Source organism: Eulemur rufifrons, chromosome 20, assembly GCF_041146395.1.
Source record: "Eulemur rufifrons isolate Redbay chromosome 20, OSU_ERuf_1, whole genome shotgun sequence".
In the NCBI taxonomy this organism is placed as follows: Eukaryota; Metazoa; Chordata; class Mammalia; order Primates; family Lemuridae; genus Eulemur; species Eulemur rufifrons.
The window spans coordinates 40,431,180-40,457,056 of NC_091002.1; the positions used below are offsets into that span (position 1 = coordinate 40,431,180).

The 25,877-nt window shown below is 39.7% G+C and overlaps 1 protein-coding gene and 2 pseudogenes across 2 annotated transcripts in view; 1 reads left to right on the forward strand and 2 right to left on the reverse strand.

Annotated features, from left to right (window-relative positions):
- The window catches only part of NCOA3 (nuclear receptor coactivator 3), a 133,234-nt gene that overhangs the window by 104,847 nt on the left and 2,510 nt on the right, over positions 1-25,877 (forward strand). Inside the window, exons 9-20 of one of the 2 annotated variants that reach the window (XM_069495587.1) lie at positions 2,678-2,818; positions 3,706-3,853; positions 4,961-5,352; positions 5,524-6,392; positions 7,997-8,132; positions 9,148-9,342; positions 11,058-11,324; positions 11,423-11,549; positions 12,853-13,024; positions 22,246-22,539; positions 23,951-24,055; positions 25,320-25,569. In XM_069495587.1, coding sequence (XP_069351688.1) covers positions 2,678-2,818; positions 3,706-3,853; positions 4,961-5,352; positions 5,524-6,392; positions 7,997-8,132; positions 9,148-9,342; positions 11,058-11,324; positions 11,423-11,549; positions 12,853-13,024; positions 22,246-22,539; positions 23,951-24,055; positions 25,320-25,569 — 3,096 coding nt within the window. Of the gene's footprint in view, positions 1-2,677; positions 2,819-3,705; positions 3,854-4,960; positions 5,353-5,523; positions 6,393-7,996; positions 8,133-9,144; positions 9,343-11,057; positions 11,325-11,422; positions 11,550-12,852; positions 13,025-22,245; positions 22,540-23,950; positions 24,056-25,319; positions 25,570-25,877 lie in introns of both variants that reach the window. The other variant, XM_069495589.1, reaches the window with a different exon arrangement.
- On the reverse strand, positions 35-1,832 carry LOC138401115 (small ribosomal subunit protein eS1-like; annotated as a pseudogene).
- Positions 10,187-10,766, reverse strand: LOC138401014 (lactoylglutathione lyase pseudogene; annotated as a pseudogene).

The following is a 25,877-nucleotide window of genomic DNA, read 5'->3' on the forward strand; positions in this document are numbered from 1 at the left end:
TTCTAATGAACATGTCATGGAGAGGATAAATAGATCAACAAGCTTTCTTTTTAAAATGTCTTTCCCAATCTGTCTCGAATGAGTTTATTGACATTTCTTTCAAGTCATTTGTCTGTACCTCTTGGGTCCTAATTTCTGTCTTTGGGATCTAGCAGACCTGTTGGTGCTGAGCATAAGAGGTTGCCTGGATTGGAGTATTGCACTTTTTAGTAAAATCTACACAGAACAGACAAAACAGATAACTATTGGTAGTTTTGATGTCAACAGGAGCTTCATAGTCTGCCATTTTTCACCTTGGAGCACATTTTGTTCCGGGCAAATTCCATGCCATGGAAGTTGGTCACACAGTTTTTGCCCCGGACATCCTCAATAACTAATTTGAATTTTCTAAATGCAACGTCATCATTCTACAGATTAGCAGGGTTCACTTCAAAAACAGTTCTTGCGGCTATCAGATGCAATTTTGGTTATTTGAGCTCTTTTGACCAGTATGTTTTCAGTTGAACATAGCTAATACCTTCACATCATACCAATCTTTTTTAGGAAATGGATTAACCACTTTCTTCCTAGCTCCCTTTCTGCCACTTTTTATGAGGCTCTTGTGCTTGCCAACCACCCTGGTGCTGCTCAGAGTGAAAAGACCTAACCAGTTTTTAAGGACCACTTACCTTCATGCAACCTTCTTTAACTTTGTAGCATTTTGGAGTATATATATTTGGTGTCTCCAATGTCTTTTTTTTTTGGAAACAGGGTCTTGCTCTGTTGCCTAGGTTAGAGTGCAGCAGTGTCACCATAGCTCACTGCAACCTCAGACTCAGGCTCGAGTGATCCTCCCACCTTTGCCTCCCAAGTAGTTGGGACTACAGGTGCCCACTACCGCACCTGGCTAATTTTTTAAACTTTTTGCAGAGACGGGGGTCTTGTTATGTTGCTCAGGCTGATCTAGAACCCTTGGCCTCAAGTGATCCTCCCACCTCAACCTCCCAAAGTGTTGGGATTACAGGTGTGAGCCACCATGCCTGGCCTTCAGCTTATTTAATATTAAGCAAAAGTAGTCAGAAACTTCCAGAATTATGGAAATGAGTATTTGGTTAACCCTCGCAGTTTAGGTTTTAAGTGTACAAAAATGTGATCACCTCTCGGATGCAAAAAATTATCATTGTCAGCTGTTTAGGCAAGTGTTTTTTCTTGCTTTATAATTGCAGGGACAGAATATCTTCAGATAAACAGTTTTACTCCTATATTTTATTTTTTTTCCTTTAAATAGAAATGAGCTTAAGGTTATCTGGGCATGTTATATTCTATATGTTCAGAAAGTAAAATGAGTTGTGTGATACAGTCATATTCTGTACTTCATCTGGGAAAGCACTGTTTCTCTATACTCACATACCACTTCTGACACCAGATGTGTGGATTTTTTTCTATACTGACCAGTTCTCTCACACCAGCTGGGTGTCCTACAATTTCAGTTCTGATACTGTCTATCTGGAGTTAGCATCAGGTCCTACAAGTTGAAGGGCTCAATCCCATAAGATTGCCTGCACTTCAGATGCCAATTGCAAGTCTGGGGCTGCTGTGCTTCTGATCGACTGACTATAAGTCAGGCATGACCCTCCTCAGGTTTGATGATTTGCTGGAATGACTCAAGAAATCAGGGAAACACTTTACTCATGTGTACTGGTTTATTATGGAAGATACAACTTGGAAATAGCCAGGTGGAAGGTGTATAGGGCAAGGTATTGGCCAGTGGGAATGGGGCTTGGAATTTCTGTGCCCTCTCTGGGCTTGCAGCCCTCGTAGGACCCAGTGTGTTCACCAACTGGGAAGCTCATCAAAGCTCTTGTTCAAGAGTTTTTGTTTTTTTTTATTTTTATTTTTATTTTTATTTTTTGTTTGTTTTTCAGCTCATTAAGGGGGTACAAAAGATCAGGCTATATACATTGCCCATGCCTCCCCATCCCCCCGAGTCTGAGCTTTAGTTGTGTCCATTTCCTAGACAGTGCACATCACTCTCATCATATAGGTGTGCACTCCTCCCCTCCCCCCACCCCATCCCCCCCAGAGAGAACTTCAAACGTGTCCATTCCCCAGGCAGTGCGCATTGCACTCATCAAGTAGGTATACACCCATCCCTTCCACCCAGCCCCGACCTCTGTCCAATACCCAATTGGTGTGAATCCCAAAAAGAGTTTTTATAAAGTTTAATCTTCAGGCGCCCCACCCCCACCCATCAGGGGGTAGGGCTGAAAATTCTAATCCTTCAATCACTTGGTCTTTGTGGTGACCATCCCCATCCTGACATGACCTAGGAGCCCCACCTTGAGTAACCTCATTAGCATAAACACAGGTGTTTTCACAAAGGAAAGAGACTGTGAATAACTAAAAGATACTTTTTTACTCAGGAATTTCTGAGGATTTTAGGTGGGAACTCGGTGCCAGGAACCTGGACAAAGACCAACTATGTTATTGTACCCCACAGCAGAACTTGTAAATGTCAGAGAATCCTGCCAGCACTGTGTCCTTAAGGAGAAAAGTTCTGGATATAGTAGAAATTTGGATTAGAGAAGGTGGAGCAAAGATTTAGTATCTTTTATTTTTCAGTGCTAAGCCATGTGTAGGCAGCCAATAAATACTTGTGGGCTAGTTTTAAATTTTTATTTTATTTTCTGTTTAATAGGAAAGGTTGTCAATATAGATACAAATTCACTGAGATCATCCATGAGGCCTGGCTTTGAAGATATAATCCGAAGGTGTATTCAAAGATTTTTTAGTCTTAATGATGGGCAGTCATGGTCCCAGAAACGTCACTATCAAGAAGGTAAAGAATTTTGTGTTGTTTTTATTTTTTAATTTTTTAGAGATGGGGGTCTTGCTGTGTTGCCCAGGCTGGAACTCAAATTCCTGGGCTTAAGCAGTCCTACCCCCTCAGCTTCCCATGGAGCTGGAACTACAGGCATGTACCACTGTGCCTGGCTTTGGGGTTGATTCTTGATCTTGTTTGTGATCGTGTTTGATATGCTATAAAGCAGTGGTCCCCAATCTTTTTGGCACCAGGAACTGGTTTCATGGAAGACAGTTTTTCCACAGACTAGTGGGCAGTGGAGTGGGGGAAGGGGGTGGATTCGGGATGATTCAAGTGCATTACATTTATTGTGCAGTCAAACTTCTCTGCTAATGATAATCTGTATTTGCAGCCACTCCCCAGTGCTAGCATCACCACCTCAGATCATCAGGCGTTATATTGTCATAAGGAGTGTGCAACCTAGATCCCTTGCATTCGCTGTTTACAGTAGAGTGCGAGTTCCTGTAAGAATCTAATGTCTCCACTGATCTGACAGGAGGAGAGCTCAGGCAGTGATGCGAGTGATGGGGACTGGCTGTAAATACAGATGAAGCTTTGCTCGCTGCTCACCTCCTGCTGTGCGGCCCAGTTCCTAACAGGCCACAGACCGGTACCAGTCTGTGGCCCAGGAGTTGGGGACTACAGCTATAAAGCACAAACTATACGCACGACTATAGTTGTTTTGTTGGTGTGGGATAGTAGAATAATTCCTGAGCGTTCTTATTTTAGCCTGTTTATAATTTTGGTGCAGGTCTAGTCTTTATTAAAAAGTTGTACTTGAAGTGTATTTCTTTCCTCTCCTTCCCTATATGTATTTGTTTTGCTGATTGTAGTTACTAGTAATGGGATATTTTCTTCAACAGCTTATATCCATGGCCATGCAGAAACCCCATTGTATCGATTCTCGTTGGCTGATGGAACTATAGTGACCGCACAAACAAAAAGCAAACTCTTCCGAAATCCCGTAACAAATGATCGTCATGGCTTTGTCTCAACTCACTTTCTTCAGAGGTAATGATAGATTACTGTATAGTCTCATATTAAATGTAACAGTGTTCTCAAAATGCTTTATTGTTAAAATAAAAAAGGGAAAAATGAAAAAAAAAATGGTTACATAAACGAGGCCCTTGAAAAGAGGGGAGGAGAAATGTAATGAAGAAAAACAGGGAGGTAGATGGCTAGATTCTGTTGTGTTTTCTTTAAGGTTTTATTTTTATATGGAAGTGAGTATTTCTTAAATAATTACTTTATGGGCAAGCTGGGAGATGGGGGGGGCTAGTGGATAAAAGGACATATAAAATCTGATTATCTCGATTACCTTTTATTTCTAATGATGTATAGCTATAGGGACTGAATTTAAAATGTGAAGGCATACTTTAAAGGATGGTGTCTGGGTGCATTGGTTCACGCCTGTAATTCCAGCAATTTGGGAGGCTAAGGTGGGAGGATCGCTTGAGGCCACGAGTTTGAGACTGGCCTGGGAAACATAGCCAAACATAGCTTAAAATAAATAAATAAATAAATAAATAAAAGTAAAAAATTAGCCAGGAATAGTGGTGCACACCTGTAGTCACAGCTACTTGGGAGGCTGAGGCAGGAGGCTAGCTTGAGCCCAGGAGTTCGAGGCTGCAGTGAGCTATGATCATACTGCTGCACTCCAGCCTGAGTGACAGAGCTAGACCCTGTCTCATTTTCAAAAACAAAAAAACATAGTAACTATTGATGTTGATAATGGTAAATAGGAAACTCATTAAAGATACTCGCCCATTAACTATTTTGAGTAATTTGCAGGTACCTCCATGTTAATCCCTAGATATGAGGCAGCTCTAGTAAAGTTCAGCTAGGATTCCATTTAGCATAGCTATTGGTCCCTCACTCTACCATGGTGGTGTTACTCATTTAGTTTCTGTGGCTTATTAAAAAAAATGTTGTTAGGTTAATAATTGATCAATATCTAGATTGGAATTATCACTAGGTATTGGAATGGTACCTAAGAAGTTAAGTTCCTAGGTAATTACTTTATATATTTTTTTTCCTTTTTTTAAATCTGTGATTCAGGGCTTAAATGCATGCCTGTAATTTTTAAGTAAAAGTTTCATGTTTTGTTTTTTTTTGCAGAGAACAAAATGGGTATAGACCAAACCCAAATCCTGTTGGACAAGGCATTAGACCTCCTGCAGCTGGATGCAGTAATTCAGTAGGTGGCATGAGCATGTCGCCAAACCAAGGCTTACAGATGCTAAGCAACAGGGCCTATGGCATGGCAGATCCCAATGCCACAGGGCAGATGAGTGGAACTAGGTATGGGGGCTCCAGTAACATAGCTTCACTGACTCCTGGGCCAGGCATGCAGTCACCATCTTCCTACCAGAACAACAGCTTTGGGCTCAGCATGAGTAGTCCCCCACATGGGAGTCCTGGTCTTGGCTCCAACCAGCAGAATATCATGATTTCTCCTCGTAATCGAGGGAGTCCAAAGATGGCTTCACATCAGTTTTCTCCTGTTGCAGGTATTTATATTGGCATTTCCTTTTCTTTTTTTTCAAGTAATTCTTTTCTTTCCATACTGCTGTAATTCTTTTGAAGTTAATTCGTTTTATAATAAACTTTGGAGAATTAAGTGTTGTTTTGTTATGGTGTTCGGTAGTCTAATTCTTTTCCTAACTTTTTTCCAAATCTAGGTGTTCACTCTCCCATGGGATCTTCTGGTAATACTGGGAGCCACAACTATTCCAGCAGCTCTCTCAGTGCTCTGCAAGCCATCAGTGAGGGCGTGGGGACTTCTCTTTTATCTACTCTGTCATCACCAGGCCCCAAATTGGATAACTCTCCCAATATGAATATAACCCAACCAAGTAAAGTAAGCAGTCAGGATTCTAAGAGTCCCCTAGGCTTATATTGTGACCAAAATCCAGTGGAGAGTTCAATGTGTCAGTCAAATAGCAGAGATCACCTCAGTGACAAAGAAAGTAAGGAGAGTAGTGTTGAAGGGTCGGAGAATCAAAGGGGTCCTTTGGAAAGCAAAGGTCATAAAAAATTACTACAGTTACTTACCTGTTCTTCTGATGACCGGGGTCATTCCTCCTTGACCAATTCCCCACTGGATTCAAGTGGTAAAGACTCTTCCATCAGTGTCACCAGCCCCTCTGGAGTCTCCTCTTCAACATCTGGTGGAGTGTCCTCCACATCCAACGTGCATGGGTCACTGTTGCAGGAGAAGCACCGGATTTTGCACAAGTTGCTGCAGAATGGGAATTCGCCAGCTGAAGTAGCCAAGATTACTGCAGAAGCCACTGGGAAAGATACTAGCAGTACAACTTCTTGTGGGGAAGGAAATGTCAAGCAGGAGCAGCTAAGTCCTAAGAAGAAGGAGAATAATGCACTTCTTAGATATCTACTGGACAGGGATGATCCTAGTGATACACTTTCTAAAGAACTACAGCCCCAAGTGGAAGGAATGGATAGTAAAATGGGTCAGTGTAGCAGCTCCACCGTTCCTAGCTCAAGTCAAGAGAAAGACCCTAAAATTAAGACAGAAACAAGTGAAGAGGTAATTTGTTTTCTGTATATTCCAGCGTAGTCATTGTGTTTCATCATTTTGTTCCTGTATTAGATGATGTGTTATATGCAAATTCTTTTGATTTTCTTTTAACACACAAATTCTTGTCCTTCATTTTAGGCTTATTTAATGAAAGTTTTAAGTCTTGAGCTTTTGTTTTCTTATTCTTTTGGGTATTAGTAAAGTATATTATGATGCAATTTAGAAATATCAGATGTGTATGTTTTAAAATGTGACTGCAACTCTTTAGTAACAATGTGAAATTTTGTTCATGGAGGTGTTTATTGTTGGAATAAGTAGATTGGGTTGTTAAGGATATGGTAGAAGTAATCAGGAAAAACACTTGTATTAAGTAACATAATTTTGATTTTTACCAAAAAAATCAAGTTTCATGTACAAGATGACATCGTATTTAAGTGTTTCCCAAACTTTGCTTGAGAAACACTATTCTAGGAGATGTTAATATGCACCTGAGCAAATGAAAGGCTTGGAGAAGTCTTAAAGTTATGATAGAATATGGGCTTAACTTTGTTTAACCTAGTGTTTGGCAAATTTTTTTTTATTTGAGACAGAGTTTCACTCTGTTGCCCTGGGTAGAGTACAGTGTTGTCATCATAGCTAACTGCATCCTCAAACTCCCGTGCTCAAGCGATGCTCCTGCCTCAGCCTTCCAAGCAGCTGGGACTATAGGCATATGCCATGACACTGGCTAATTTTTCTATTTTTAGTAGAGACAGGGTCTTGCCCTTGCTCAGGGTGGTCTCCAAGCAATCCTCCTGTCTTGGCCTCCCAGAGTGCTAGCATTATAGGCATCAGCCACTACACCTGGCCTGGCAAAATTTTTTGACCAAAGCTCCCACCCCTGCTTTTTATTTTTGAGAGAGAGGCTCGCCCGGTCTCCCCAGCTAGGGTGCAGTGGTGTGATCATGAATTCACTGCAACTTAAACTCCTGGGCTCAAGTGATCTTTCTGCCTTAGCCTCCCAAAGTAATTGGGACTAGGGGCACATACCACCACGCTTGGCTAATTTTTTCCATTTTTAGTAGAGACGGGGTCTTGCTCTTGCTCAGGCTGGTCTTGAACTCCTGAGCTCAAGTGATCCTCCTGCCTTGGCCTCCCAGAGTGCTAGGATTACAGGTGTGAGTCACTGTGCCCTGTCCCAAAAGCCCTTTTTTAGAGCATACCCATGAATATCTTGTCTCTTATATTATTAATCACACTTGTTTTCAGAAGGTATGCGTGCATACATGCAGACATCTCTGTCAGCTAATGATCAGTGCATTGCTAGTGATTGATGTTAGCTCAACAATATCCTATGGTTTGAGAATTAAATGTCTAGTGTAAATTAAAAAAAAAAACGCCCCTTTGAAAGGACTAAATCTGGTGATTTATTCTCAGTAGTTTAAACTGTTCTTACTTTTAAGGAGGAAGATTAGGGGTGGGAGTCATAATAAACCAGCCTTTAAGTTGGGCATTGTCATTTCAGGTAATTATTGTATTTTATTATTATCCATTTCATATATTTTCTTCTGATGAATATGCTTATTACCTATCTAATTATGTACACAGGTTAAGTTTTAAAATTTTATTTTTAGGGATCTGGAGACTTGGATAATCTAGATGCTATTCTTGGTGATCTGACGAGTTCTGACTTTTACAATAATTCCATATCCACAAATGGTAGTCATCTGGGGACCAAGCAACAAATGTTTCAAGGAGGTAATTCACTGGGTAAGAAAGAACTAGGTTTTGTTCTTGCTGCCTTTGAAACTTTTCTTCACACTGGTATGCACTCTTACCCTAAGACCAAATATGTATAGATTTTGCAACTTCAGAATATGTACTCTGCCTCTCACTTTCCTATACTAATTTATAATGTATGTGTTTTAAAAAACTTCTTGGACATTTTCCTGTTTCTTAAGAATTATTAAAAAATTTCCCTGTTGTAACTAATATGCCAGCAGTCGTGGCACTTACAGGCAAATGTTCATCTTTGATTATTCCAGATAAGTAGTAAGTACTAGGGCATATTTTCTCGCCACAAAGAACTGGATTAACAAGCAAACAAAGCTATAGACTAAAACCTGTTCTTTGGTGCTTATGTAATTTCCTCAATTAATCATGAGAGTTTTCTTCTTTGGTGTTTGCTGGTTCTTATCTAACCTCTGTCTTTTTGCTGTGCGTTTACTTATTCATCAATTTTACAAGAGTATGTTGTGTGTATCAATTGAGAAGGAGTAATTCACAATTATCCAAAATGGTGGTTATTAATTTTCAGTGGCACTATTTCCTAAACTGAAGTAGATAGTCAGATAAATCAAGTAGATTGGAAAAAGAAAAAAAAGGTTAGGAGGAAATTTTACATTTTATTTCTTGGTTGATTAGAAAGCAACTTACCTGGTTATATTTATTATAAACTTATAATAAATATACTTAATATGTACACATATGGAAGAACTTCCAGAAGTTTGAAACACTGGTAAAATTTTCAGTATTAAGCGAAGCAGAATATTAATGACCATATCAGGCTACAGAAGAGTGAAGAGTGCCTAATACTTCAGCCAATACTGAGATTGTTGTTTCTACTTTCTTTGGAATGTGAGGCTTTTTTTTTTTTGGCTTAGTGTTTATTTTGTAAAGAAAAAGACATTCTTGGGTGGGGAGGGGTGGTGTTTATGTCTTGTACTTGATTATGTGTTGAATCATCAGGAGATATTTATGTATTATGCTTCTGTGTTTTCAGCAGGTTTGAGAAGTCCACAGTCTGTGCAGTCCATTCGCCCTCCATATAACCGAACAGTGTCTCTAGACAGTCCTGTTTCTGTTGGCTCCAGTCCTCCAGTAAAGAATATTAGTGCTTTCCCCGTGTTACCAAAGCAACCCATGTTGGGTGGGAATCCAAGAATGATGGATAGTCAGGAAAATTATGGCTCCAATATGGGTATGTTATTTCTAATTAGTATTTATGATAATTTCTTTTGGGAAAAGCAAATTTAAAATACTTAAAGCCATTTAAGTAATTGGGAGTAAGTAATAAGTTCTTGAATAACCTTAATATAATACTTCTTCCATGAGTATCCTTCATTTATTTTATCCTTCCTTATGTAAACTTTTTTTCTTTTTTACTTGAAGAGAAATATTATTTAGGAGATAGAAGAAGGCAAATAAATACAGCCTCTGAAGGGAATTGTTCTAGTTATTAACTAAAAAGTAAAGTTACACAACTATTTTGAAGGACATAAGATAAAATATTACTTTAGAACCAGAATGACTGAACAGTTAGGTGAAAAAATCCCAGGTGAAATAGGAAAGGGAAATGGATTTAAGAATAATTTGAAGGCCGGGCGCGGTGGCTCACGCCTGTAATCCTAGCACTCTGGGAGGCCGAGGTGGGCGGATCGTTTGAGTTCAGGAGTTTGAGACCGGCCTGAGCAAGAGCGAGACCCCATCTCTACTAAAAATAGAAAGAAATTATATGGACAGCTAAAAATATATATAGAAAAAATTAGCCGGGCATGGTGGCGCATGCCTGTAGTCCCAGCTACTCGGGAGGCTGAGACAGGAGGATCGCTTGAGCTCAGGAGTTTGAGGTTGCTGTGAGCTAGGCTGATGCCACGGCACTCACTCTAGCCTGGGCAACAGAGTGAGACTCTGTCTCAAAAAAAAAAAAAAAAAAAAAAAAAGAATAATTTGAATTGCAGCAGTGATCCATCAGTCCTAGATGCTTCTGCTCTCTGAATGTCTTGAATCACATTGTTTTCTTTCTTAATCTGTCTTCACTGAAATCTCAAAGGAGCATTCTCACAGCACTAAATAATAGTTGCCATTTTGTTAGGATTCAAAATTTCATTCCAGTAGCCATCAGGATCTTGAATAAATGCCAGGACTTTCATTTTTCCATCATCAGGTTTCTTCACAAATTTGACTCCCAGTTCTTTAGATCTTTTACAAGCACCGTGTACGCCAGGAACAGCAATTGCAATGTGACCAAATCCGCAAAAGTCTCAGTTGCCACTGTGGGAACTCTGGGTCTCATTATCTTCAGTGTCCCAGTTGTATGTCATCTCAAGTGTAGCTTTTCTGGAGAATACCTATGCTACTTTTTCTTCTTTATCTTTGGGGATGTCATTTTTATCCTCCAGAAGCCAAGAAATAGAGTGAAAATTTCATAGTAGGAAAATCTAATTTTCAGAGTAGTGTCATTCCAAGAACTCTAGTATAAAAATCCAGTGACTTCTTAGGATCCTTAATTTGTCGCATGGTCTGCTGCAATAGAAAATCTTTGGTGCTGGGGTCCACATTGGAGCAGCAATTGAGGGCGGCCTTGTCTGTGAGGCTGCTGGACACAGACTGCGGTTCTGCCATAGCAGCGCCGATGTATCACGGGTGACAGGACCCAGGAACAGACCAGTCAGCTACACACTCATCCCGGCCCCTGTCTGTAAACTAGAGTTTTTTGGTCTAAGATATTTTCTAACCTGTAATGAATCTGTGGTAATAGGGGCCTTTTGAAAGGTCTCCACAGGTGGTCAGCCCTATTCTTATGTTGACAAAGTGCTCTTCTGTCCTGGCTAATGTTATGTATAATGGCTGTACCTATATAAGAAGGATTTCATTATAATATGGAAAAGACCTTATCATTTCTACCTGTTTTAGGGGGACCAAATAGAAATGTGACTTTGAATCAGACTCCTTCCACAGAAGACTGGGGCTTACCAAACTCGAAGGCCAGCAGAATGGAACCTATGAATTCAAACTCCATGGGAAGACCAGGAGGAGATTATAATGCTTCTTTACCCAGACCTGCAATGGGTGGCTCTATGCCTACCTTGCCTCTTCGGTCTAATAGCATACCAGGTGCGAGACCAATGTTGCAGCAGCAGCAGCAGCAGCAGCAGCAGCAGCAGCAGCTGCTTCAAATGAGTAAGTATCCCCTTCATAAAAAGTGAAAATATGTGTTTCAGAGTAACTTTTTGCTGTTGGCTTATTTGAAAATTTATGTTTTCTTTTTGCTCCCTCAGGGCATGGTGAGATTCCCATGGGAATGGGGGTCAATCCCTATGGCCAAACAGCAGCATCTAACCAAGCAGGTTCCTGGCCAGATGGCATGTTGTCTATGGAACAAGGTCCTCACGGGACTCAAAATAGGTGGGGCTGTGTCTTGTGACTCTGTAGAAAATCTTAGCTTTGGGTTATCTAGAAAAGAGAGCATAGGAACAAACCTGAAAGAGAATGAGAAAAATTCCCTATGATTGAGTTACCTGGTTACCATCTGGTTATTTCTTGGATAATGGTGTGTAAAAATGAGGCTGAGGCAGCAAGCAGTGGTATTCACAGGAGAGGGAGGAGATAGAACTCTATTGTTCAGCTGTCAGGACCAGTCAGTGGTCAAACCTCTGAGAGCCTGTCTGTGAGATGATTGGTTTTTGTAATGTTAATTTCATGACAAGAGGGGATAGACTAGCACCAGTTTGACAAGATAAGTATGTGTTTCAATGGTTTTATAAATGTTGGTCAGAGGGTAAGTCTCAGTTTTCCAGAAAATTTATTTTAAAGGTTTGGGCAATTCTTTTCTAAAGTTATTTAAAACATTTCAGTGATGATGGTGGAAGTGAACTATAGCACCTTTAAAAATTTTTGTAAAAGAAAAATTTGTGGATTAAGTCTGTATTTTATTTTTATTTAGCTTAGTAACTTATTTGCATGCAAGAGGCCGCTGTCATTGTCAAATCTAACCCAAATTCTACAATAAATTATGCAAAGAAAAAGTAAACCAATCTATTGAATAGACAGCTGTGTAACTACATGAGTTATTAACTTGAATGCTTCTCTACTCAGTAGAGAAACAGTTTCAAGTTCACAGAACTTTTCTGATGCAGGATAAATGTCTTAACTTCATGCCATTTTATGTGTTGGAGAATTGTAGCAACTTGCTGTGGGTGTGTGTGTGATTTGCATTATATTACACTTGCCAATGTGAGCTGTGTGGGCCAAGTAAAACAGTGATTTTGACATTTCTCAAGACTCAAATCATGATAGCTCAACATTCCTATCCTTCTCCTTTTTCTTTTGATTTCCCCAATTTTTAAGTAATATAACTACTACTCATGCACATTATTGTCTTGAAAAGAATACCCTCTCTCATCCTTTCCATCCCTCCTCCCCAAATCTCTGCTATCCCCCAAATGCCTGAGATTCGACAGTTAGATTTTGGTGCTGGGATTGGGGGTGTCAGCTATATATGATGGTCTAAAATGACCTGGTGAAGTTTTAAAATTGTGTACCTTAAATATAAATTGATGCCATTCATATTTTTCTACTACTCAGTTTATTATTTGTACTTGTATGTGCGTTATGGTTCTTTAAAAATACTGTTCATAGTTCTGTGATCTATTATCGTTTTTTAAAAGAGAGAAAGCACCATTGAAATTGATTTCAAGTCTCTTTCTAGGCCCATTCTTAGGAATTCCCTAGAAGATCTTGTTGGGCCACCTTCTAACCTGGAAGGCCAGAGTGATGAAAGAGCATTATTGGACCAGCTGCACACTCTTCTGAGCAACACAGATGCCACAGGCCTGGAAGAAATTGACAGAGCTTTGGGCATTCCTGAACTTGTGAATCAGGTAGGTTACATTAACCTGGAAGTAGGAGAATGTATATTTGCATGTGCTTATGTGTGTATGCACATTCATCAAGCCATGTATAAGAATGTTTATCTTTCCTAGTACTTGTATTATATCACTACATTCATGGATACCAGTATTAAGTTTAGAGAATATACTTATGATTGTGGTATTATTTCCAGGAACCTAGTATTTAATACAGATGTCAAATTTTAGGAAACTATAGAAATGTTTCAGCGAAACTACTATACTCTTTGTAAATGCTACTTTTTATTTATGTTAGAGTTCTCATTTTTATAACACTCTTTCTCTACTACTTATGCAACCACTGTGTACTCTCAGAAGGCAAGCTTTTTTGTTAAACAAAACTCATTTACCATGGTAAATCTGAACATCCTAGTATCATCATCTCCTGTTCCTATCTCATACCCAGCCTTATGAAAATATACCATTGACAAATCTGTATTTTTGAAACAGATACATTTTGTAGTGGCTGTTTTTATTTAAAGGGTGTATGGGGGCATTGTATTCTGCGCATTCAATACTAGGTGGATTGTCAGGGGCTTCTCAGTCTTTGTTGAGGAGATGACGTGTATATAAGGAATCACACTATAGTGTGGCAAACACTGTCATAGAACTTTTTTTTTTTTTTTTGAGACAGAGTCTCACTCTGTTGCCCAGGCTAGAGTGAGTGCCGTGGCGTCAGCCTAGCTCACAGCAACCTCAAACTCCTGAGCTCAAGCGATCCTCCTGTCTCAGCCTCCCGAGTAGCTGGGACTACAGGCATGCACCACCATGCCCGGCTAATTTTTTCTATATATATTTTTAGCTGTCCATATAATTTCTTTCTATTTTTAGTAGAGATGGGGTCTCGCTCTTGCTCAGGCCGGTCTCAAACTCCTGAACTCAAACGATCCGCCCACCTCGGCCTCCCAGAGTGCTAGGATTACAGGCGTGAGCCGCCGCGCCCGGCCTGTCATAGAACTTTTTAAAGGGCGAATGGGAAACACTGAGCAGTCCTTGTGTACACCTCCAGGGGTACCAATGACATACGACCTTGGCCCTGAGGAGCTGTTTCTAACTCTGGGGGGCTGTGTGAGGGTTACACAGAGACCAAAAAGCTTGAACTGCCTTTTAAAATTTTAATTTAAGCTGGAAATTGCTTGCTTCGTCCTGATGATAAAATACTTAACTGGTCATTATTTAAAATTTTGACAATTGCAAAAAGTACATAAAAAAGTTTAAAATTTTCTGTAATACTGACACAGAGAAAATCATTAACTTTTTAGTGTATATCATTATGCATCTCTTAATAATGGGGATATGTTGTGAGAAATGTGTCATTAGGTGATTTTTGTCATTGTGTGAACTTTATAGAGTGCCTAGATGGTATACCTTAGTGCTCCTAGACTACAAACTATATGGCATGTACTATACTGAATACTATAGGCAATTGTAATACAATGGTAGGTATTTGTGTATCTAAACATATCTAAATGTAGAACTAAGGTACAGTAAAAAGAGCATGATATAATCTTATGGAACCACTGTCACATATGTGGTTCATCATTGACTGAAATGTCATTATGTGGTGCATGACTAATGTTTTTACATTTAAAAAAGGTATGTGTGCAGGCTGGGTGCAGTGGCTTATGCCTGTAATCTTAGCAGTTTGGGAGGCCCAGGTGGGAGGATCACTTTGAGGCCAGGAATGCAAGTAGCCTATGCAACATAGCGAGACCCCATTTCTACAAAAATAGAAAATTAGCTGGGCATGGTGGCATATGCCTGTAGTCCCAGCTACTTGGGACTTCTGAGGCGGGAGGATGATTTAAGCTCAGGAGTTTGAGGTTGTATTGAGTTAAATGATGACACCTCTGCACTCTAGCCAGGACAATAGAATAAGATCCTGTTTCCAAAAAACAAAAAGTATATGTGCAAATATTTGTATATTTTTTTAAAAGTGGTAATTGACTTTAAAATACTCTTGTAACTGGTTTTAGTTTATGAAAGTCATTGTTAGTCATCTTTATATGTTTAATATATACATCTTTAATTTTAATGGCCAAATATTATATTAAACACAATGTATTTTTACCAGTCCTTTACTGATGAAAATATAAATTATTCCTCAATATTTTTATTATTATTATTATTGTTTTTGAGACAGTCTCGCTCTGTTGCCTGGGCTAGAGTGCTGCGGCGTCAGCTTGGCTCACAGCAACCTCAAACTCCTAGGCTCGAGCCATCCTTCTGCCTCAGCCTCCCTAGTAGCTGGGATTACAGGCATACCACCATGCCCAGCTAATTTTTTCTATTTTTAGTAGAGACAAGGGGTCTCGTTCTTGTTCAGGCTGGTCTTGAACTCCTGAGTTGAATTGATCCTCCCACCTTGGGCTCCCAGAGTACTAGGATTATAGGAGTCAGCCACCATACCCTGCCAATATATTTTATTACTAACAATTCTGTTAATTACTCATGTCTCATTCACTTATTCTATTTTCTTAGATAGTAATACAATGCAAAAGAAAGGATTAGTGGGTTAGAGTGTGAGGCTATTTTAAAGATTTTGCTACTTATTTTCAGGTGGTTTTCCTGAAAAATTAAACACTAGGTACTTTTCCACAAGAGTATGATATTCCTCATACCTTCACCAGTGCTGAGTTGGCATAGCTCAAATCGATGAAAGAACACACACAGTGTGACTGAGCAAGTGATTAAACAAATACTGGGCATGATTATTTTTAAAAATCTTTGCCAATCTGATTGGCAAAAAAATCTAGAAAGTTTTAGATTATATTTCTTTTATTTGCAAGATTGAACAACTTTTATGCTTATTGGCCATTTATATACATTTTTATAGTTTTCTGATGGTTTTTTTTTTTTTTTTTTTTTTTTTTTTTGAGACAGAGTCTCGCTTTGTTGCCCGGGCTAGAGTGAGTGCCGTGGCGTCAGCCTAGCTAACAGCAACCTCAAACTCCTGGACTTAAGCGATCCTACTGCCTCAGCCTCCCGAGTAGCTGGGACTACAGGCATGCGCCACCATGCCCGGCTAATTTTTTGTATATATATATATTTTAGTTGTCCATATAATTTCTTTCTATTTTTAGTAGAGACGGGGTCTCACTCTTGCTCAGGCTGGTCTCGAACTCCTGACCTCGAGCGATCCACCCGCCTCGGCCTCCCAGAGTGCTAGGATTACAGGCGTGAGCCACCGCGCCCGGCCTCTGATGGGTTTTTATTGTTGATTTGCAAAAGTACTTCATGTATATTTGGTTACTGATTTTGTTTGTTCATTAATTCAACAAATATTTGTCTTCCATATGCCAATCAGTTTTCTATTAGAGTCTGAGGAAGAATAGTGAGCAAATTAGTTCCTTCTCTGAAATCTCACATCCCTCTGGGCAAGGCACAGACCAGGCAGGGAACCACTCAGAAGTAGATATGGTATAGTAGAGGCTACGAGGAAAGGCTTCTGGTACTCTGAGACTCTATCTGAAAGGGCAACCTGTTCTTTAGGTGGCAGTGGTGGTGGGGTGTTGGTTAGCAGAAGGGACTTGTTTTTAGTTTTGTTCTTTAGTTTAAAAAGGTTTATGTTTTCAAATCTAGGATGATGAGATAAAGAATGACTGGGGACTTACTGGAATGGTCAAGAAAGCTCTTTTTGGGAGAGATGACACCAGAAGGATGAGAAGGAGCTAGCTATGCAAAGAGCTAGGGAAGAATGTTCCCGAAGAGGTACAGCAAACTCAAAAGTCCTTAGGTAGTAAAGATGTTAGGGGTTCTAGGAAATGACTGAAAGTCATCGAGAGCAGAGGGAGGGAGAGTGATACAAAATGATGGCAGAGAGGTAAGTGGAGGCCAGGTTCCACAACGCCATCTTAAGAAGTCTAGAATTTCTCTGTTATCTTAGGAAGAATTTTAGGAATTTAGTGATGAGACCTGCTTTCCTTTTTTGTAATAACTAACTTTTATTTTTAGCAAAGTAATCATGTTTATAACTTAAAATAATATGGAAATATCTTTATTGAAGAACCACAATCATTTGTCCCACTCCGAGGTAATGAAACACAACTCTTTATTTTGGTGATATTTCTAAGTAACATGCTTATGCAGCTGTTTCTTTATTAACTTCAGTATATTTGAAGTCTTCCTGATATGGTAGTTGATTACCCATGCGTAGTCCCTTATCTGAGAACTTTGGGGTAAGAAATCAGGAATTTTTGGATTCTAGAAAAGTAGCATGGTACATTTGTACCATATATTACATGATACCCCTGGTTTGATCAGTAATATAGTTTTGGGCACTAGCTTGTGATCAAATATGCTAATACTTCTGCAGCAAAACATGTAGTCATACTAAGTGTGATGATATAAAGAGATGTATTGCTCATGTAAGTTCAGGTCAGGTTTTGCTGTTAAATGCATTTGTTGCTAATGAAAAGATTTTTGTACTTTGAAATTTTAGATAAGAAATTGTGGATCTGTTTTATCCTCCTCTGCCCCTAGTACACACACTCACACGTACACCATACACACGGGCTTGTGCTCTCTCTGTATATCCCCAGGATAATTATATTTTTTGTAGTGATTAGGTAGTCAATATTTAGATGATTTTGTCTTATTGCTAAGCCAAATGTAGCACATATATATGTATGTACATATATATATAAAATGTGTATATGTATATTTTTAAGTTAGTAATTGTCCTCTCTTTATTTGCTTTATTTTTATGTACTTATTGCTAATTCACCCCAGATACTTGAAGAAAGTATAAAATTTCTCTTTTTTCTTCACACATTCAGGCACATTAAATAATCTATCAATTCCTTCCTTCCTTCCCTCCTATAGTTCTGTTTTACTCTGTCCTTGTGAGGCAGGTCTAGAAATTAATAATTGCCATTGTTCTCCTGTGTTGGATCCCCTAGTTTCTTGAATCTCAGTCATCTTCTTTCTTGATTTACTCTTTGGTTTGCTGAAGCACAACTTCTATTAACTTCTATCTTCACTGCATGAGATATAATGTTTTGGTCCTTGTGTGTCTGAAAATATCTTTATTCCACCCTCCTGCATGTCTGGCTTATGTATTAAATTCTAGTTTGAAATAATTTCCTCTTAGAATTTTAAAAGATTTCTTCTGGCATCCAGTGTTGCTATTGAGTTGTATTTTGTTTTGACTTCTGTTCTTCTGCACATGAACCATTTATTCTCTTTGGGATTACTTAGGAACTTTTTATCTATGAAATTTTATGATGCCATATCTTGGTGTGAGTCTTGTTTCATTCATTCTGCTGTGTACTAGATGCATAGATATTCCTTTTGGTTTGGGGGCAATTTTGGGTAAAATTTCTTTAATAATTTTATCTCTGCCATTTTTTTCCTGATGTTTCTTTTTGGGATTTCTGTCGACATGTTGGGCGTAATATTGATTCTGTATTTTGTTTGAGTCACCTACATGTTGGAAGCTTTTATCAAGTATCTGGTGATCCTTGACTGTTTTTATATGTAAAGAATGATACATTAAAAAGCTGATTTCAAGCTCTGCAGGTGTGAGCAGGATCAGTTGTCTTTACCGTGGGTGATTAGGTGGGGAGCTGCTTATTTCATGACTCCCCAGATTTCATCATGTAGAGTTCTCTACCATCACCTCTCCTACCCCCCTAGATCTGTATACTTTTTTCCTGGAGAAGATTGCCTGGCAATCTTTTATGACCTGGTTACATTTTGGGAGCTGGGCTGAAGAGGCAAGTGGATGATCCCGTAGAGTAGAATATAAAATATAAAGTTGTATTAGAAATTATAAATATGTAAAATATAAAATTTGCCATTTCTAGCCTCTGCCTCATTCCTCTCCTCTCCTCTCCTCTGCTTGTTGTCCCTGAACCCAGGCCCTCTGGGGGTTAGGTGAAAGGTATAGCCATTTGAGGGGTCAGGGGGCAAGCAGTGAGGTAGTTGACCCCCTGCTCTATACTCAGACTCCTAACCAATCCTCTGTTTCATCACTGAACCCTGATCCTCTACCAGCCCCAGCGGAGACTCTCATTAGTTCTGTGGGATACATTTGCTCACTTTTCATATGTATTTTTCCTTGGCAGGCACATAGGTCTAAATTCCTCTGCTCTGTTGAGTTGGTTCCTACTCTATTCACTTTCTATCTTCCAAATATTTATTGAAATATTTGATCTTGTTCCCTTCCTTATTTTTATTGTTTTGTGGGTAAATACATCCTTTTAAATTCTTTATTGGCATTTTAGTAGGGTAGCAAGTGAATGGAGGTAAACATGCATGATAATCTGCCATATTTCACTTAAAAGTATGATTTGCTTTATTAAAAGATATCTTCTGCTGGGTGTGATGGTGTGTACCTGTAGTCCCAGCTACTGGGGAGGCTGAGGTGGGAGGAGTGCCTGAGCCCAGGAGTTTGAGGTTGCTGTGAGCTATGATCATACCACTGCACTCCAGCCTGGGTGACAGAGCAAGACCTTGTCTCTTAAAAAAACTATCTCCAGTTGCTATCTGGAGGAGGAAGTTGGTATGATGGGACAAAGTAGAAGCATAGATGTCAGTTACGACGAGAGTCCAGTAGATGTCATGGAAAGAAGGGAAGGATACACAACATGCCCTGGAGGAAAAACTGACAGGACTTGGTAGACCATGTGTATGTGCATACACAAGTGTGAACATGCTTGGAAAGGAAGAATGTGAAGAATCAAGATTGCTGGCTTTTACTTCTGGGGTGATGAATGGTGTTGCCATGTACAGTCATCCCTGGGTATCTGTAGGGGATTCGTTCCAGGACCCCTGAGGGTACCAAAGTCTGAGGATGCTTAAGTCCCTTATATAAAATGGTGTGGTGTTTGCATATAACTTACTCACATCCTCCCATATACTTTAAATCATTTCTAGATTATTTATAATACCTAATACAATGTAAATGCTATGTAATAGTTGTCATACTGTATTGTTTAGGGAGTAATGACAAGGAAAAAAAAGTATATATCTATTTAGTACAGGTGAAACTGCCCTTTTTTCTCCAGGATATTTTTGATCCCCGGTTGATTGAATCCATGGATGCAGAACCCATGGATACGGAGGGCTGACTGCATTGTGATACAGGGCAGATTGGAGAACAAGGCTTTTTGGGGGGAAGGGCTGCTGGGAATCACAACTTCTGTTTTCTGCATGTTAAGTTTGCAATCCCTGAGACATCCAGGTAAAGATGTTAGGTAGGCATTTCCATAAGCAAAATTAAGAGTTCAGAGAAGGCCTGGAGTGGTGGCTCATGCCTGTAATCCTAGCACTCTGGGAGGCCGAGGCGGGCGGATCGTTTGAGCTCAGGAGTTTGAGACCAGCCTGAGCAAGGGCGAGACCCCGTCTCTACTAAAAATAGAAAGAAATTATCTGGACAACTAAAAATATATAGAAAAAATTAGCTGGGCATGGTGGCGCATGCCTGTAGTCCCAGCTACTTGGGAGGCTGAGGCAGGAGGATCGCTTGAGCCCAGGAGGTTGCTTGAGTTTGAGGTTGCTGTGAGCTAGGCTGATGCCTCGGCACTCTAGCCCGGGCAACAGAGTGAGACTCTGCCTCAAAATAAATAAATAAATAAATAAATCAGAGACATTTGGGCTGCAGACAAAAGTTTGATAGTTACCACCAGTGGATGAGAGCACCTAAGTAGAAAGTGTGTGTGTGTGTGTGTGTGTGTGCATATATATATATATATATGTAAAAGAAAGAATATATATAGAGATTAAAAATCAAAAGAAAGTGCCAAGCACCATGGAAGTTAAATACTGGTGAGAGAAGAAAAAACAGCAAGTCTTGGGTCATTTTCATAAAATAATTTCTTCCCAAATTACATGACCCCAAATTTACCTTACATAATACTATGTTCATTTCCTTGTCTTTTTAGACTATTAAAAACTACCTTCTCTTCCTAGCACTCTGGGAGGCTGAGGTGGGAGTATCGCTTGAGCTCAGGAGTGTGAGGTTGCTGTGAGCTAGGCCGATGCCACGGCACTCTAGTGCAGGCAACAGCAAGACTCTGTCTCAAAAATAAAAAACAAAACAAAAACTACCTTCTCATAAATAATTATCAGGAAATATAGCAATAGGGAAATGCTTTATTTCATATGTATATGAAATATGCCTATATATATATAAGTGTGTGTGTATATAAATGAGAGGTGTGAGAAAATACAGTGGGGTGAAGGATGCTTTAAGGCGAGACTCGTCAAGCGTTTTGACTGAGTGCTTGCCATTCCATGCCTATGGATGAAAAGATAAAGGTTAATGCAGTACCTGACAGGCTGCTCTTGTCTTAGCACAGCAGGCTTTTTCCTCCATCAGAATATTTATTTTTACTTCTTTTTCTGGCTGGGTGCAGTTGGCTCATGCTTGTAATCCCAGCACTTTGGGAGGATGAGTTGGAAGGATCCTATGAGCACAGGACTTTGAGGTTTCGGTGAGCTTTGATTGCACCACTTGCACTCCAGGCTGGGTGACAGAGTGAGATCCTGTCTCTTAAAGAAAAGAAAAGAAAAAAAGAATATTTATTTTTACTTCCCTTTATGTCACCTACTGGATGTTATTTTGCATATATCCTTAGCATGTAGAGAAGTGATGTCTGGCACATAACAAGCTTTAATACTTGTTGAATGAATGGATTTCATTTTCTTCCCCTATGTGTGAATAGTGGTGTGACCACCTTTAGGGTTTGTTCAACTGGTGAATGCACTCTGGGGGTGTGTGAGCATTTGTTGCTTTATCTGTCTACCAAAATCACCTCTTGTTACTTTCAGAAACATTCTTGCACAAACTACACGAGAATTCATTGAACACAGTGATTTTAATTTATTTTATACTTGGCTTGGGAGATCCATGTTTATTGGTACAGAAATCTGGTCTGGAACAAGTAATATTTCTCTAGGTATTTAATGCATTATAGATATTTAGCTCAGAAAATATTTTAGTATCTATGTGTGTGAGAGTCTGCGAGGCTATAAAACAGAGCTGGGAACAGATGGGGTATAGTCTGTGTTCTCAGGGAACAGAGGACATATAGTTCTGATGGAACTTCAGACAATAAGCTTGATTTTGCTTTTGGAATTCTGCAACATTGTTCACATATGTTAACTATTTTTTATCTTCATTAGAGCATGTGATTTCTGTCGCTTTCACAGATATACTTCACTGTTCGTTTATGTGTTTGATGTTTAAGGGACAGGCTTTGGAGCCCAAACAGGATGCTTTCCAAGGCCAAGAAGCAGCAGTAATGATGGATCAGAAGGCAGCATTATATGGACAAACCTACCCAGCACAGGGGCCTCCAATGCAAGGAGGCTTTAATCTTCAGGGACAATCACCATCTTTTAACTCTATGATGAATCAGATGAACCAGCAAGGCAATTTTCCTCTTCAAGGAATGCACCCGAGGGCCAACGTCATGAGACCTCGGACAAACACCCCCAAGCAACTTAGAATGCAGCTTCAGCAGAGGCTGCAGGGCCAGCAGGTAACCAGTCACATGCTCTGCTTTGGCCCAAAGTGGCCTTTCCTTCAGCCTCTCCTTCCTTAGTTTGTTTTCAGGCTGTGTCCCTCAGTGTTCTTACCATTGGCTCTCCATTCCTTGTCAAGTAAAGAAATTCCTTTTGTTTTTACTTCTGTGTTAAGATTTTATTTGTACAGATGGCTCCTTGTTAAGGAGTGGTTGTGCTAGAATTGGACACCTTTTTTTTTTTTTTCTGACAGTCTCTTTCTTTTGCCCTGGCTAGAGTGCTGTGGCATCAGCCTAGCTCACAGCAACCTCAAACTCCTGGGCTTAAGCAATCCTTCTGCCTCAGCCTCCCGAGTAGCTGGGACCACAGGCATGCGCCACCATGCCCAGCTAATTTTTTCTATATATTTTTAGTTGTCCAGATAATTTCTTTCTATTTTTTTAGTAGAGACGGGGTCTTGCTCTTGCTCAGGCTGGTCTCGAACTCCTGAGCTCAAATGATCCACCCGCCTCAGCCTCCCAGAGTGGTAGGATTACAGGCGTGAGCCACTGCACCCGGCTGAGTTAGACACCTTTCTATAAGAATATTCCATTGTACAAGTTAAAAAGTAAAAAATGTCAGAGAGGATTGCTCTGGGGGAAAAACATTTTCCTGATGACTTTGTAGTCTTAAAGGTAGCTAATTTTTGTTTTTTAAAAGTCCTTAATACTAATAACCAAATATTTGAACCTTCTTGATCTCAGCATTTTTTATGGATTCTCTGCTTTCTAGATGTTTTATAAAACTGGAGCTCTCTTTTAATATTCCAAGAGAAGACTTTTGTTTTTCCCATTGTTTCCTTATTCCCAGCAAATGTTTTAAAATTTAATTATTTCTGTTGTTTGTGTCTTGATTGTGCTGAGTTATTAAATGTGGTGGAAGTAAACGAGCCGGAGACTCTCCAGTGCAAAAATATTCCTAAAAGTCAGTCTAGGTACTCAGGAAAGCTTTGTTAATGTGTTCATCTTTTTACCATTTCTTTTCCACTAAAAGTTACTCGCAGGAAGGTAACAGAGGAGGTAGTTATTCACTATTACTCTGATCACGTTAAAGCTATTTCCCCAAGTGCCTGAATAATTCCAGAGAAAACTTGACTTTACACATCCCTTGAGTTTCCATCGAAGATAATTCTTTAAACTGCAAAATTGTACTTTTACTATTTCTCCCAGTGCCCAACAGTAGAGCTTCATATGCTAGCCAAGAGCTTTACAGCACTGACCTTCTTGCAGTATAAAAGTGGACCAGTTCAGTTTAGATGTGCCTTTTAACCAGGTTAATGGGTTTGGAGATATCATCGTGACCTCATTAGGTGGTGCTGAGGTTTGGAAAGCTGTCTTGGCCACCATTAGCACTCTCTACTTGCATTCTAACCAACCTGTGTCACTTCAGTTTTTGAATCAGAGCCGGCAGGCACTTGAAATGAAAATGGAAAACCCTACCACTGGTGGTGCCGCAGTGATGAGGCCCATGATGCAGCCCCAGGTGAGCTCCCAGGTAAGGAGAACATGTTGTCCCCAGCACAGGCCTTGGTCTGTGGTTGGCTCTCAATAAATGTTTGTTAAATGAATAAAAGTAATTCTGAATTTCTTGTGCAAGAAACTGGCCCATCACACTTTTTTTCTTCCTCTTCCTTTCTTGCCGGTGACTGGGAGGGATCAGAGAAGGGAGGGGTTCCTTCATTAAACCACTGATTAGTGTTTTTTAAATGAATTTCCTTTTCCTTCAGTTGCTATGTTGTGAGAACAGCTATCACAGGCTTTTTAAATAATAAATCTGTAAATGTTTCTTTGTTCCTGGATTATGAAACCACATGCTCACTGGGTAAAGTTTTGAAATTATAAGTATAAAGAAGAAAATAAATAATACATAATCCTGTTCTCAGTGACAGCCTCTGAGATGACTTGTTTCCCGAAGTGGGAGAAGATATTAAAACTCTCCTCTCTGCCTCCAGCCAGTGGTAGAGACAGTATTAAGATATTTGCTTAATGTGCTCGATGCAATGAGTACACAACAGTCTTCTACTGTGATTTAAAATATTGTTTATAATTGTTTAAAAACAAGAAAACTATGAAATGCCCAATTTCATTGTCTTTCGCTACTTGGAAGTACTGATATTTATATTGATATACATCTTGTGTAAGCTGAGCTAGGATGCCCTCCAAAAAGATGATAAAAGTTTGCTTTTGATCTTCCCCACTCATAGAGCCCACATCAACTTCCTTGTTAGTGCTTTGAGTATGTCACCTCCTGAAATTTCAAACAGCTTCTCCTTGCCGCACTTGTCCTTTAGGAAGGTTTAGAAAGACTCAGGACTTTCTGAGGTGGTTCCCTGCTTATCTGAATATACACGCATCTTTTTTGGGCCGGCTTCCCTTGTTCCGTCTCCCCACTGCCCCAACACACTGAATTCTCCTCTTTTTCTCACAGTTTTATTTCATAGTTCCCGAAAAGTTTGTCCTTAGATCATATCCCTCAAGTTTTTCACTTTGAGGAATGTTTCTGACTCAACAACTTGTCGTCTTTTGTCTCCTAGCCACAAATAATTTCCAGGCCCCCTTTCTTTAGCACCTTCCTTTTCCCCCCAGTAGCCAGAAAGCTTTTATCATAAAGAATTGAGCGTTTTCTCTTTCCCTTAATCGTAAAGAAAGCACTGAGTATTTTCTCTCTGTGATAACTAATGCATTGTGCGGGTACTGTATGTATGAAACAGGCAGGTTCTCCCTATACATGTGTAATTGTGTTCTTTCTTGGGTATCAGCAGGGTTTTCTTAATGCCCAGATGGTTGCCCAACGCAGTAGAGAGCTGCTGAGTCATCACTTCCGACAACAGAGGGTGGCGATGATGATGCAGCAGCAGCAGCAACAGCAGCAGCAACAGCAGCAGCAACAGACACAGGCCTTCAGCCCACCCCCTAATGTGACTGCGTCCCCCAGCATGGACGGGGTTTTGGCTGGACCTGCAATGCCACAAGCTCCACCACAGCAGTTCCCATATCCACCAAGTTATGGTAAATATGACAGTGAAAATATGCTTTCCCTAAAGTAACATTACTAAGGACATAAGCTTCACTACATCTTTTGCACATGGAAAACAAAAATACTATTCACTCTTTTTAGTTTACAAGAAAAATTAAAATCAAAAATGTCTGCTGCAGTACACAGATAATTGAGGCAGATATATTCTATCATAATAGTTGAGTGTTTTTTCAGCCCCATACCTATTAATTTGGATGAAAGACTGACTACAGAGTTTTCTCCCTTCCCTTCTTAAATAGAACTCTGTAATCTCTGAACGCTTGGTCACGTCAGTGAGAGG